General features: G+C 35.8%; 1 protein-coding gene across 1 annotated transcript; it reads left to right on the top strand.

Moving 5' to 3' along the window:
- The first annotated feature begins 1,094 nt into the window (after positions 1-1,094).
- PDE327 (FAD/NAD(P)-binding oxidoreductase family protein) lies at positions 1,095-13,210 on the top strand. The gene is made up of 13 exons (XM_010275383.3): positions 1,095-1,500; positions 1,748-1,810; positions 2,252-2,692; positions 4,394-4,465; positions 5,826-5,951; positions 6,075-6,287; positions 7,234-7,281; positions 8,174-8,335; positions 11,098-11,259; positions 11,935-12,028; positions 12,103-12,221; positions 12,329-12,373; positions 12,691-13,210. The coding sequence occupies exons 1-13, from the start codon at positions 1,171-1,173 to the stop codon at positions 12,925-12,927; spliced, it is 2,112 nt and encodes a 703-aa protein (XP_010273685.1). The 5' UTR covers positions 1,095-1,170; the 3' UTR covers positions 12,928-13,210.
- The last annotated feature ends 559 nt before the right edge of the window (positions 13,211-13,769 follow it).

The following is a 13,769-nucleotide window of genomic DNA, read 5'->3' as shown; positions in this document are numbered from 1 at the left end:
TGAGATCAAACCTGTATGGGGGAGAAATAACCAAGTCACCGCTGCTACAAATGGAGGTGAGTTTGGAGAGAAATATTGCAAAGCATTGGAGACATTCTTGTCACAATAAATTCTAATAAGCTCTTATATGGATTAGATCTATACAAAAAATGAGTTTAGATATAATCCCAAGGGAGATGCTCCATTGTGCAGCTGCAAAAGTGCTGGAAGCATTTTATTGGTAGAAGATCCCTACCCACACAAAATGAATTTGGCTTAGGTCAGGGCAATGCCAGTTCAAACAACTTTTACAGCGTTGCATTGAGAATATCTCCGTACTGATGTATTTTATTTCATGGGGAGATATTTCTAATACAAGATTGCAAGAGGCTGTTGAGACGGTATGAGCATGAACTTGCCCTGACTGAAACTGATCTCACACAAAATACTATTGCTGCAATCCTCCCCCCTGCATTTGTCATAATCACCCGTCATACAAATATCCAACAGCTTTCTTACGTATGTTTTATTATTATTATTATTATTATTATTATTATTATTATTATTATTTTGGTGTAAATGGGCAATTCCCAAACTTATATAAATAAATAACATATTTGAGTGTGATAATCAACCCAACTTCAGCTTCAGCCAGCCTCCTGAATAACTTCTTATTGCAAATAAGTCATTAAATTTAGCCACTTCAACTGTTATCAAATGACCCCTAACTTTCTAAAATATTCAGACCTGTTTGACAAGTCTTGTTGAAAGATCTTTTAGGCATTTTAAAGACCGTTAAATCAATAAAATATAAAATATAGGAAGCTGAAAAGACCCGTATCCCAAAAAACTCATGGAAGCCTGAAGTGGCTGAAATTTGAAGCTTCCTATCTTTGTACGCCTAAAATCATTCATTTAATATTTCGGACCTGACAAACACTCTTGGTTATTTCTGGGCAGGGGTAAATTTTCAATTCGGGACTCATTCGATAATACTTCATAGTAGTTGCAGGTTGCTATCCAGTATCCATAATTACGGCCCAAAACCTTTCATGGGCCCTGTATCCCAGGCCCAGGTTCCTGTCCGCCAGACTGCGACACTGAAAAATGATAATCATACCGCGTTCCCCACGGTTTCAACCTTCAGCTTTCATAAGGCTTATCCCGAACTCTGCAACTCCTCCAGTAGCCATGACGAGCAAGGTCTTGCCAATTCATCTCTACTCTTTAGACTCTTATCCGAGATTGAGATTCCCGGAGCTTAAACCCTCCTTCCTTTCACTCAAAATCCTACAAATTCGTTGTGCTAAGAGGTCGGAACGGACTGGAAAGCAGAGATACCCGTCAGAGAAAAAGAAGCTTAAGCTGAAGAAAAAAACCCTAGTTGATATCAAGAACAGAGATGAAGGTTTCTGGAGGTTATCTAAGCTGGGAGTTCCTGTTCACAAGGACCCGGGAAAAGATTATTTTGGTGTTTCCGATGCTCTGCTTGAAGCCATTGCTAAAGTTCTTGAATTCCCGGTTAGTCCTCCATTATGTGAACTTATTCAAGACCGGATTTTTCTTGAACTCTCTGGACCCACATTTTATATCTCGCTTAAATTGCTTTTCTAGTTGTTATGAATTTGATTTTGTTGGACACTTAGAAACTTAGTCCTCCATTCTGTGAACTTATTCCCGATGTTCTGCTTGAAGCCATTGCTAAAGTTCTTTGATTTCTGGTTATTCCTCCATTTTTTGACTCATCTGAGTGAATATCTTGTCATAGGTTTCTTCCATGTTGCCGCCTGAAGCCTTTACTGTCGTTCGCAAATCCTTTGATGCAAGGAAGGTCAGTTGTGTCGAATACTTGTGTTTGTTGTGAGGATATGGTTAAAAGGAAAAGGAAATTATCATTCATTGCCCTAAGGTGGAATGGAGTTATAATTCCTAAGGAATTACAGATAACTAAAAATTGTCTTGTGCAACTTTTGTTCAGCATGTCTTGAAGATTCTGGATAGCAAAATTCAGTATATAATGTATAATAATTGAACTTTAGCATTGTGGAGACAAGACTTGCAGCTTCAAATGTGGGCATTTCTAATTGAAATATGACAACTTTACATATTCAATAAACCAGTCATTACCCTTGGTAATATTCTATTTGAAAGTGGGAATTGATTCATAATGTTAGAGACCAAGTACTAGTAATTACATGAGCATGTACACTTAGTGGTGTTCAGACTAGATTGACTGCGTTTTGACTTAAGTTGCTTTCCTGATGCTTTTCAGTTGGTAAAGGAACCCAAATTTGTATACACTGTGGACATGGATGCAAAGAAACTTCTGAATTTGGAGCCCCGTACATGGGACTTCATTTCTCGGTTAGAACCTAAAGTTGGGCTTGTGGAATATATGCCTCATGAAAGAGTCCCTGATGATTTGATCAGTATGATACGCAACTTTGAAAGGCACGAAAAAATTGGATCAACAGAAGGAGGAGATGGAGTTCTTTCCAAAGGGTCTTCTAGGATAGAAACTAGGAAAAAACCAAAAGTTGCAGTTGTGGGTAGCGGGCCATCAGGGTTATTTGCATCTCTTGTGCTTGCAGAACTTGGGGCAGATGTTACACTAATAGAGAGAGGCCAAGCTGTTGAACAAAGAGGGCGTGACATTGGAGCTCTAGTAGTTCGTCGGGTTTTGCAATTGGAAAGCAACTTCTGCTTTGGAGAGGTAATCTCCCGATTCACCTTATTCTCTTTAATGGTTGTTTTGGTATTGCAAACTTCCTGCTTTGCTGGTCTTCGCTATCTTGCACATGATTGTTTCTCAATGTTTTGGTTTAATTACTATTACTTTATTGATGTTCATGACATAGGTTTTTCCACCTGGCCAACTTGGCAATTTATCCAGTTGACAATTGGCTATTACTTAGTTTTGAGTATATCCATCTTTTCTTTTAAAGTTTCTTAGGAGGGTAATATATTCTTTTCATTTGCTTTTTTTGTTTTTATGGATATCCAGATCCAATAAATTGGTTAAGGTTAAAGTTATGCTAGTAGTGGTTCTTGGTCTTTTTTCTCTTAGCGACTTATTAAAAGGAAAAAAAAGGACAAAAGGATAAAAGGAAAAAAAAAAGGGCAAAAGGATAAAAGGAAAAAAGAAATGAGATGCGGGAAAAAGCTGGCAACTTAGGAATTTCCAGCTTGCTTCATTGATGTGAAAACCATATATGAGGAGGAAAAATAACACAAAAAGGTGGTATTAGTTTCCTGAAGTTGGATCTAAATAGGAAATAGAGGCAATAAAGTGGGATATGAAGCACTTTTTTTTCTTCTTGAGAACCTTTTCATATGTACGTTCTTGAATGTTCTGATTAATACTACAAAAAATAAATAAATAAATAATGTTCTGATCAAATTCTGAACAACTTATGATTTTATCTTTTTTACCAATTATTTAAAAGTACTGTCTGACTTCTTGTTGTTCTCATATACTGTATGTGTACTTTGTAGCTCCCCCTTAGATTGATAGACCAATAAGATAGATTCACAACTTCTGCCTTATCAGGTTTACACGCCCATTGTTTAAAGTGAGAACTGCAACTAAAGTGCAAGAGTTTCCTAAATCCTGAGTCACAAGGTGCAAGGTAAGGTACACGCTTGAATAAAGCGAGATGCCAATTCCAAGAAAAACAAAGGAATAAACTTAATATGCAAGAATATGCAAATTGAATCTGAAAGAAATAGCATGTTTCAAAAGGTCTATTAGTTCAATTGGATAGAGTATTGCATTGTTAACACAGAGGTTGCATCCTTGTATATAAGTCATAGATATGTTAAACTGTTTAACCCTAAGTATTGTATGCACACTCTACAATAGAAAAAATTACCTATTCAATGCAAGCCAGTTGAGGCACACCCCACAAAATTAGTCTCACCTGTGAGCTAAGGCATACATTTTAAAACACTGTACTTGTTTCCGTTCTCAATCAAAAGACCCAGATTACTTCCTTGTATTCTCTTGATCTTTGTGGAAAACCCTGTTATGGTATTAGGATTTATACGAGAATTAAGTTTTTGGGCATAGATGATTGACATATAGTATTATGAAAATGGTATGGGGTCATGTCATGATGGAAGTATCTATGTTTTATGGTTCTTCAGGGTTTTTCATTTGTTATGTCTGATATAATTTTGCATTTGAGAACTCCTCATATAATACACACTAATAGAAGTTTCTACACCCTTCCCTCAATGCAGACACTCTATGTGCATTTCCTTGCCAAAGTAGCACTGAAACTTGAGACATTTCTGTGGTTCTTTTTTTCTCAATTTGTCTTCATTTTTGTATTTATTCTTAGAGATGATTAGTTTTTTGGATCTATTTATATGTATTTCCGAAATCATTTGTTAAGTACTTATGCATTGGCAGGGTGGTGCAGGTACTTGGAGTGATGGAAAGCTGGTAACTAGGATTGGAAGGAACAGCAACAGTGTTCTGGCTGTGAGAATCATGATACTATATTACTATCCTAGTGGTTTTCATTTTAATTATGGCTGTGCACACAGTAATGCTATATTTTTCATAAACAAATGATGTTCTGTTCATTTTAAAGTTGGAGCTGGCATTTCCCTATATTTTAGTATGGCATATGTTGGTATTATTCTAGGGCCCATTGCTTGATGTAATGGTAAAATCTCAGGCTGGAAAGCATGAAAACATGAGTTCAAGTCTGAGAGTGGCTACTTTGTGCATAAAAATGCCAAAGGTTAGGACCATATCCACTCTACCCCTCCCAAGACCCCATATTAGCTGGGACCAACATTGGGTAATGGCCTTTCTTATATGTTGGTATTATATATCTGAAGTTTCTATTCCAAGTTGATGAATGCTCATTATCTAATTTTCTTGTATTTCCTTTTTGGGTCAATTATTTAGGCATACAATAGTTGCTTTATCTCCATCTAGAGTGAGCATAGTCTTAACTCCAGTGGAATCATAAATAGGAATTTTCACTTGCATGGCTTATTTGAGGAAATAAGTTATTTCAGGCTTCATTAACCCGGAGTTTCCTCACTACATTCTTAACCGTGTTTTGGATGTAGTTATATTAACTATTATGTTCTACATGTAATTATCATTCTCACATGCATGTACGTGTGTGTCATGTGTTTGTATTATTGAATAAGCCACTATAAACTTCATTGTCTTTGTTGCCACCCTATCTACTTGGTCATAACTAGTATCCAACTGGGCCATTCCTTTTTCAGAACAGATTGATTGCCCATTCATTCATTACAAACGAAGAACTTAAGGGAAACTCAATCTTCAGCTTGGTCCTAACATGTTGGTTGCTCCCATAACTCATCACTACTAAACTATGTTTTGGATACAACAAAGACATGGCTGGATACACTATAGGATATGAATTTTACACTAAAAAATTGATGCATCTAACATGGTATGACACCATTGCACATGTATCCAGGTATCATAGTTACTAGATCCTTTTATCCAATATAAGATAGAATATTTGGCTCCCACTTTAAAATCCTCTCATCTTGGCCTGAGTGGTAATTACGAGTCCTGCTTTTAGTTTAATCTTCTCCTCATCCTTGTGATTTTAATTTTTCTACCTATGATAGAAAATGCAAATAAATTGACTTTGTAACACTGGTGTTGTTGGCTAAAGATATATAAATTATTTTTATATATTCCATCAAATACAATTAAGTAAATAAGGAGAGGGGTAGAAGGAACTTTTTGACCCTTCTTACGTTTCATTATTGTATCTGCATTCATTTATTGGTTGCAATCCCTTAAATGAGCAATGGTCCTTACCTTTTTGTTTTTGTCATTTTAGGTTATGAAAACCCTAGTTCGTTTTGGAGCTCCAGAAAATATCTTGGTTGATGGGAAGCCTCACTTGGGAACAGATAAGTTGGTTCCGTTACTGCGCAACTTCCGCAGACATCTAGAAGAGCTTGGTGTGAGTGATATATTTTAGCTTATCTAATTAGACAAAATGGACATTTTATTTTCCATTTGGTCAATTTACTCCATTATGTCCTAACAATATTAATTAATTCTCAATTTGATTTTCCTTTTCCAGGTTACCATCAAATTTGGGACAAGGGTTGATGATCTCCTTGTAGATAGTGGACGAGTTATGGGTGTCAAAGTTTCTGATACAAGACATGAATTGCATCATGGTAGCAAGAACCTGGGATGTGATGCAGTTGTTCTAGCAGTTGGACACTCTGCACGTGATATATATCAAATGCTTCTTTCTCATGACGTACATTTGGTCCCAAAAGACTTTTCTGTGAGTTTCTCATGATACAAGTGAAACAAAAGTATATGCTGATCCTTTACTTCATTCTTCTGGACACAAACTAATTTTGGTTGTGCTGTTAGGAACTGTAGAAGTATAGTTCTTGATTTTGTTGTCTTCTTTTTACTTGTTTTAACATTTTCAGATCAAGCAATAGTTTATGAGCCTTTATCAGTCATTCTTTAAAAAGGTCTAACCCTTAGAAGGTATATAAAGATAAGGTTGAAACTTAGAATGTACTATGATACTATCAATGCCTGATTATTTAAGGTTATATTTGGTTTGAACAAAGATGGAGTAGAGAAAAAAAAAGAAGGGAAGGCAAGCAGGGCTGCACCTTTTTATTGGAACCCTGCTTCCTCGTTTTTGAGAAGCAAAACCTGTCCATTTTTCTCTTTTACCATTTCTTTCAAATTAAACAACTGAAAATTTGGAATATTCAGCACATTCCATTCCCTCTACATTTTTATTTCAAATACACACACACACACACACCCTGATAGCCATTTATGGTTCAATGACTTGCATCTCTGAATGCTAGTTAGGAAAAAGTCCATTACCCATTGCTAGTCCTGACTATCTTAGGACTTGGCACTTTATGTGCTAGAAAAGTTATGGCTAAACACCCATAGTGCTTCTTAAGTCTTCTAGGGATCTCTTCAGGGAAGAAGGCAGGGAGTTACTACCATATCATCCTGTCAGGAAATTGTATTAGCTTTCATCTTTTTGATCAATTGGATTTAATGCTGTGACTTATCTGCTGTAAATTGGGTATTGCATCCATTTGATGTCAAATCCACCATAAGGGACTCTCAGAAGGATATAATTTTTTGTGTGCTTTCAGTTTCTGCTCATTTGGATTTTGGATCTACTGTAGTGATAACGCTGTCAAATTGGTTATTGTTTTCCTTTTTAACTCTTTTGCATGGCTAAGCAGGTTGGTTTGCGTATTGAGCATCCTCAAGAATTAATAAACAACATACAGGTTAGTTTTGCATCCCAATCTATTGGTTTTTAATTCACTTCAACTGAAAGGTAATTGTAAAGTATCTGTGTTCAACTGAGAAAGTAATTCTAACAATAAACAACTAAGTTCTGCTTAGAAGTATATGGATATAAAATTTGGGTTGGAACCTGAATCTGTATCTGCTTTTCAATTAAGATCTGATGGATTGAGCACTTATCCACTTAATCAGGCAATAGCATAAAATATTAACTGATGTTATTAAAAGGATATTGCAATTAGACGCTGAAAGTCTGCACTGCCCAACTATGAAATCTGCTTTAACTTCACGAGATGCTAGTGGATTTCTTGCATCAGTATATTTTTACTTTTTAATTGTCATGTTAAAAGTTTTTTACTGAATTCTTTTGTTATTGATCTTCCTTTCTGGATAACAATAATGCAATGCATCTCAAGCATTAATTCTAAAGTGGGTATCAGTGCGTATTGATATGACCAACACCCCTTTTTTTCCCTTGTTTTTTATATATTTTTATTTTTATTTTTATTTTATAGGTATTAGAGAGTCCCACCCATCATTTTAAAGTTTTAAATATTTTAAAAAATCTTTGTATTGGTGTATCCATGCATATCTGGATGCACCAATACGGATACGATATGGGACGTATTGTATTGATATTTTAATCCTTGTCTTGATGTCAATTTTTTATTGTCCAAGAACATTTGGGTGATATATTCATATTGATTGGTGAACGTACCTGACACCCATATATCTTACACTTCTGAATGGACTTGAATAGGTCCTATATATATGACCAAATCTGGTAAATCCTATATAAATTAAGGCATTACTAATGAAAGCTCTTGTGATAGACTTGAGACATTTCTAAGACCTGATTATGTAAATTTGTAGTACTCTGCCTTGGCTACTGAAGTTCGCAATGGACGTGGAAAGGTACCAGTTGCAGACTACAGAGTAGTCAAGTATATAAATGAAGAGGATGTGGAAACTTCCAGCATTTCAGGGGAGACAAGTCGTAGTTGTTATTCCTTCTGCATGTGTCCAGGAGGGCAGGTATATCATGTTTGTTTGTTTTTACGTTTCCCAATTATGAAACATTTATACATTTATCAGTCTTTTTGCATACTCATCCACCCATAGAGCCACACACAGATGTGCCATTATTTAGCAGTGTACCAAAAAGGAAATCTTTTCAGGCATCACTTGATCATCAGTGATGTTCTTAACAATTGATGACAGGAAATGGTGTAGGCTCTGATTTGTTAATATCACCAAATTGATGGAGTACCTCCTGGATCCACCCCCCTCCCCCCCCCAAAAAAAAATAAATAAATAAATAAAAATATCAACTATGCCATCTTGTTGCAACCACATAATCATCATTTAGCCCTGTGCCAACTAGTTGGGGTCAGTTCCATGAATCCTGTTCTGCTATTCTGTTACTGTTCAGTGCCATATCCAATTATCCATTGTTAAATTATGAGCACTTAAACCATTTCTTACTACTTCAACTAAAGTCCTTTTTGATCTGGCCTTAGTCCTTCTAGCCCCTTCAATAGGGATGGCAACAGGGCAGGTTCAGGGAGGGTTTTGTAATTCTAGGTCCTACCTGTCTCCCTAAACCTCCCAACCCATATCCTCCCCAAAACCCATAGCAGGTTGGATTTTTAGAATCCAAACCCTCCCTGCACATAAAAATGCAAAACCCTCTTTGATCCTACCCTCCCCACATTTGAGGGTATGTGGGACAGTTTGGCGAGTCAGGTCCAAAATTTGCATTAGGTTCTTATTATTTTCCATTATATGTAAGCAATAAACAAGTAAATAACAAGAAAAACATCAAAATTTCCAATTATTTGATTAAAACATGTAGAAGACACATAAACCATCAATTATCCTTCACATAAAGTTCAAAATATTATTAACTTCAACACTTAATATCCTTCACATAAGTTTATATGCCTTCCAACAATATGCGGGTCAGGTTTAGCCTAATGCTGTACCCTACCTGTAACCGTACAGGTTGTAAAATCCCCAAATCCGCTCAAGCTAAAAAACCTGCCCCATTGGGGAGGGTAGGGGGCGGGTACCCACTACCAAGGTTCAAAATTTCACAACGTATCGGACCGTATCGGCCAATACGTATCATTCCGGTACAGGTCTGATACACGGAACACATAGAAATTATCTGTAGCGTTCCTTTTCGTATGTATCGGTCTGTATCGGACTGTTTTAGGCCCTGTATCGAACTGTTTCGGGTTTGTATCGGACTGTTTTGGGTTTGTATTGGCCAATACAGTTCCGAAATAGTCCGATACAAGTCCCCTTCTCTCTCATTAATTTCATTAAATTATATTTAGGGCCGAATTACCTCTCATTAATTTTTTTATATTTACTCCTATATTTAAGTGCATTTTCTCTCTCATTATCTGTAGTGTTCCTTTTCGTATGTATCGGTCTGTATCGGACTGTTTTAGGCCCTGTATCGAACTGTTTCGGGTTTGTATCGGACTGTTTTGGGTCTGTATCGGCCAATACGGTTCCGAAATAGTCCGATACAAGTCCCCTTCTCTCATTAATTTCATTAAATTATATTTAGGGCCGAAGTACCTCTCATTAATTTTTTATATTTACTCCTATATTTAAGTGCACTTTCTGCCTCATTAATTAGTTAATTACTCCTATAATTAATGCATAATTTTAAACTTAAAACTAAAAATTAGCAATAGCAAGATTCGAACCCTAACCATTAGGATTTAAGAACTAGGGGTTCACCACTAAGCCACACCCATTTGCTTGCTATAATTTTATGCATTTTTATTTTTAAGTAAATTTTCTCTTTTTCTTAGTGTATGCTTATTGGTAAATGTTAGAATTAATTATTAAAAATTATGAATTAATAAATATTAAGATAAATTATATTGATTATTTTAAAACTAATGTATATCAATATACATTTTAGTTTTTTTTCACATTTTAGTTATTCCATCATTTGTCAATAGTTACTAAGTGTGTCTCGATATCTCTAATTTTATATAGACCATTAAATTACAGTTTTTTTTTCTTTTAAATAACTTATTTACAATCATCTAAAACTTGTAACTATCGTTATTAATATATTTTTTAGGATTTATTTGAGTTTTTTAGCATATTTATGCGTATCTTGATTTTTCATCCATATCCAAAACGTATCCCGATACATCTCTTAAAATTATCTTTCCAATACACCTTACATTTCCGATACTTTAAACCTTGCCCACTACCACTAGGTAGGGTAGAAATTACCATCCCTACCCTTCAACTTGCAACAGATTTGCTTTTTTCTTATGAGAGTCGTAAGTGGTCTTTTATTCACATGACCTGACCATCTTAGTCTACTTTCTCTCATTTTATTTTATCACGTAATAGAGCTACTCTGAGGTTCCATTGAATGATTCATTTTCATCTGACCCTGTCCTTTCTAGTTTATCCATTCAGCCATCTCTGCATTTGCATTTCTGCCACACTCACTTTTTGGACATTTTGTTTCTTGACAGCCCAAAACTCTACTTCATACAACAATGTTGGCCTTATAACTGTTTTATAGAATTTCCTTATGAATGCGTTAGTTCATTAGTTATAAATCAAGGGCTCTCAGATGAATGCATTTCTGATCAGCTTCCCATCCTAGAGGTGCCATATTAATCAAATGATCAATATTGATGAGGTTATTAGTTTTCTATGTAGAAAGAAAGATAAGAACCATTAACCTGTCTTAAATTATGTCACTGTATTATATTTCCAGTTGATATAGTTTCTGGGTAAGTTGCTTGCAGGTTGTTCTTACTAGCACGAATCCATCAGAACTCTGCATTAATGGCATGTCATTTTCTCGACGTGCATCCAGATGGGCAAATGCTGCTTTGGTTGTTACTGTCTCAGAAAAGGATTTTGAGACGTTGGACTGCCATGGACCTTTATCTGGGGTTGAGTTTCAGGTATTTTTTTCTTCTCTGATTTTGTTCTTCATCTTTGTTTTTATCTGGATTGGGCTATTGGGGACAAGAAATTTAATGGAGAGGGAGAAGTGGCAAGGCATAAATGATATATATTATCTAATGTGTAGTATTTTTCACTTTATAGCTATTTCTAGCATGCAGTTTGGCTTTCCAAAGTTCCTATATACTCCCTTTCATTTTGGAACAAGGTTCTCAAAAGGGACATCATGGGCACCCTTACAATTGGTATTGATAACATGGATAGAACATGCAGAATAGTAAATTAAACTTTCCATAAAGCATGTGACACTCAACTGTGCATAAGGTAGAAGGAAAACATGGAAACACACTATGATTGGATACACTATGCAGGGTGCTGAAGTCCACCATATGATTGGATACACTTGCAGAATTTGAGGTCATAACTTCTCCTACTTGTATAACCAACTATTACATATGTTCTTTGTGGATCTTTACCGAAGATTCCTAACTATAGCATTGCTAAATTGGATGGTTTCCCACCCAGTTTGGTCAACTTGGGTATCAGTGATATCTAAAGCCCACTAGTTTGAGGTTCTTCATGGGTCAGTTGATGATAACCTAAAGCACTGGTTACTGGCATCTTTTATATCACAATCCTAACTAAACTTTTTTGACATAAACATTGTTATTCAGAGAGAACTTGAACATAGGGCAGCCACAATGGGAGGAGGCAATTTTGTTGTTCCTGTACAGAGAGTTACAGAATTTATGCAAAACAAGTTGTCAGGTAGAGACTTTAGTAAACATTCCATGTATTCTTTACTTCATATCTTCAACTAATCAGTTGCCCAATTTCCCTAGTAACATCTTTACCACCATCAAGTTACCGGTTGGGAGTTAAGGCAGCGAATCTCCATGAATTGTTCCCTTCTTATATAACAGAAGCTTTACAGCATTCAATTTCAATGTTTGACAAAGAGGTAGCCTTATCCATTCTCTGCTGTCTCTTTCACTTGGTTTTTGTATAAGAATATACCAAATTTTAGTTGGATTGAATTTTGTTTGACAAACATTTTGGAACTCCCAGCTGCCAGGTTTCATCTGTGGAGATGCACTTCTTCATGGAGTTGAGGTAATATACTGACCTCCATTACTTTTTGTTATCTTGCAGTCTTGCAGCTTAAATAATGCATATATATATATATATATATACATATTATTTCCAAAGCTTTTTCTGTGATCCAATTGCTCCTGTTATAGAACAAAAATACTAGTTAACCATAAATCATAGCTATGCACTCAAGAGGCATGCATGGACATGTAGGGTATTATTAGAATGCATTAACCCTATACTGTTGCATATCTAATTCATAAGGTTCGCCCCTGGGGTGGCCTTTTCTACTTATCTGTTGGAGGTTGTGTGAAAATTTGAATGCCTTGTGCTTTCAGACAAGGACCAGCTCTCCTGTTCAGATTCCCCGAAGTGGTAGCACCTATGAGAGTATGTCATTGAAAGGACTATACCCAATTGGAGAAGGTGCAGGTTATGCTGGTGGGATTGTAAGTGCTGCCGTTGATGGCTTATATGCTGGTTTTTCCGTGGCAAAAGATTTAAATTTGTATCAAGGAGGTATAGAATCAATATTAGGTGAGGCTCAGAGAAACATGGGCTTTGTTAAGTACTAAAAGCCTCTCTCTCTCTCTCTCTCTCTTCCCGGCTGAAACAGGATTAATTAGGATTAGAAGCTAGGATCATGGCTAAAAAGTTTGAAGAACAGGCACAATTTTGACAGTATATGTACTGATCACCAACTTATTAGAGAAGAAATCCAAAGAAGAGAAATACGAGGGATCCTTTTTTTTATCTTCGTTTTGGTTGTCCCCCAATGTGGATGTTGTCATATTATATATTTGCTTCTCACATTGGATGTGCAAAGAACACAGATATATATTAGTCTCCTCTTGGTTCTATGTGTATACACAAATAATTCATTTCGCATTCTCATTATTTGTAGGAGAGTCGAGCTACATGATGAAATCACCTCAAGAACTGAAAAAAAAAAAAAAAAAAAAAAACCTAATTTGTCAGTAGTCCGGACGTAGCATATTTGGAATAAGGAGCCGTTGAGGGTCAGTTCCATGGATAAGTTTAGTTATAATTTATAAAAGCACCCGAGAATTTTAAAACATTTTTGGTTTGTGAACTTACAGTCCGAGGTTCGGTTTCTGATGATGCAGAATTCTCAAATTCATGGCATATTTTGTTGAGTCTGTCGTTCAACATTTTAATGTGAAGTTCCTAATAAACTAACAAGAAATCTATACATGCAACATCCAGATTTTTTCTGGTCGACTTTAGAAATCCACGATAAAGAGTTTGTTAAATTGCACTTCCTTTGTTAATGTGGTATTAAATGGTAATCTCTGCCATATGTCACAGTCCTCACCACTATGTTACACACACTACACCTGAACATTTCATATAAGTTTTGACTAAAAGACTCCCTCATGAAATTATTCTAACATTT

The sequence above is a fragment of the Nelumbo nucifera genome, chromosome 8 (genome assembly GCF_055504915.1).
Source record: "Nelumbo nucifera cultivar China Antique chromosome 8, China Antique-T2T, whole genome shotgun sequence".
NCBI classification, from domain to species: domain Eukaryota; kingdom Viridiplantae; phylum Streptophyta; class Magnoliopsida; order Proteales; family Nelumbonaceae; genus Nelumbo; species Nelumbo nucifera.
The sequence above is the reverse complement of the archived record's forward strand: the minus strand, read 5'-3'. Positions and strand labels throughout refer to the sequence as shown.

Coding starts and splice junctions, on each gene's coding strand:
- PDE327 (XM_010275383.3), top strand. CDS start 1,171: ATGACGAGCAAGGTCTTGCCAATTCATCTCTACTCTTTAGACTCTTAT. Junction 4,466..5,825: donor ACAGCAACAGTGTTCTGGCT/GTGAGAATCATG, acceptor TTGTCATTTTAG/GTTATGAAAACCCTAGTTCG. Junction 12,222..12,328: donor TTTCAATGTTTGACAAAGAG/GTAGCCTTATCC, acceptor TGGAACTCCCAG/CTGCCAGGTTTCATCTGTGG.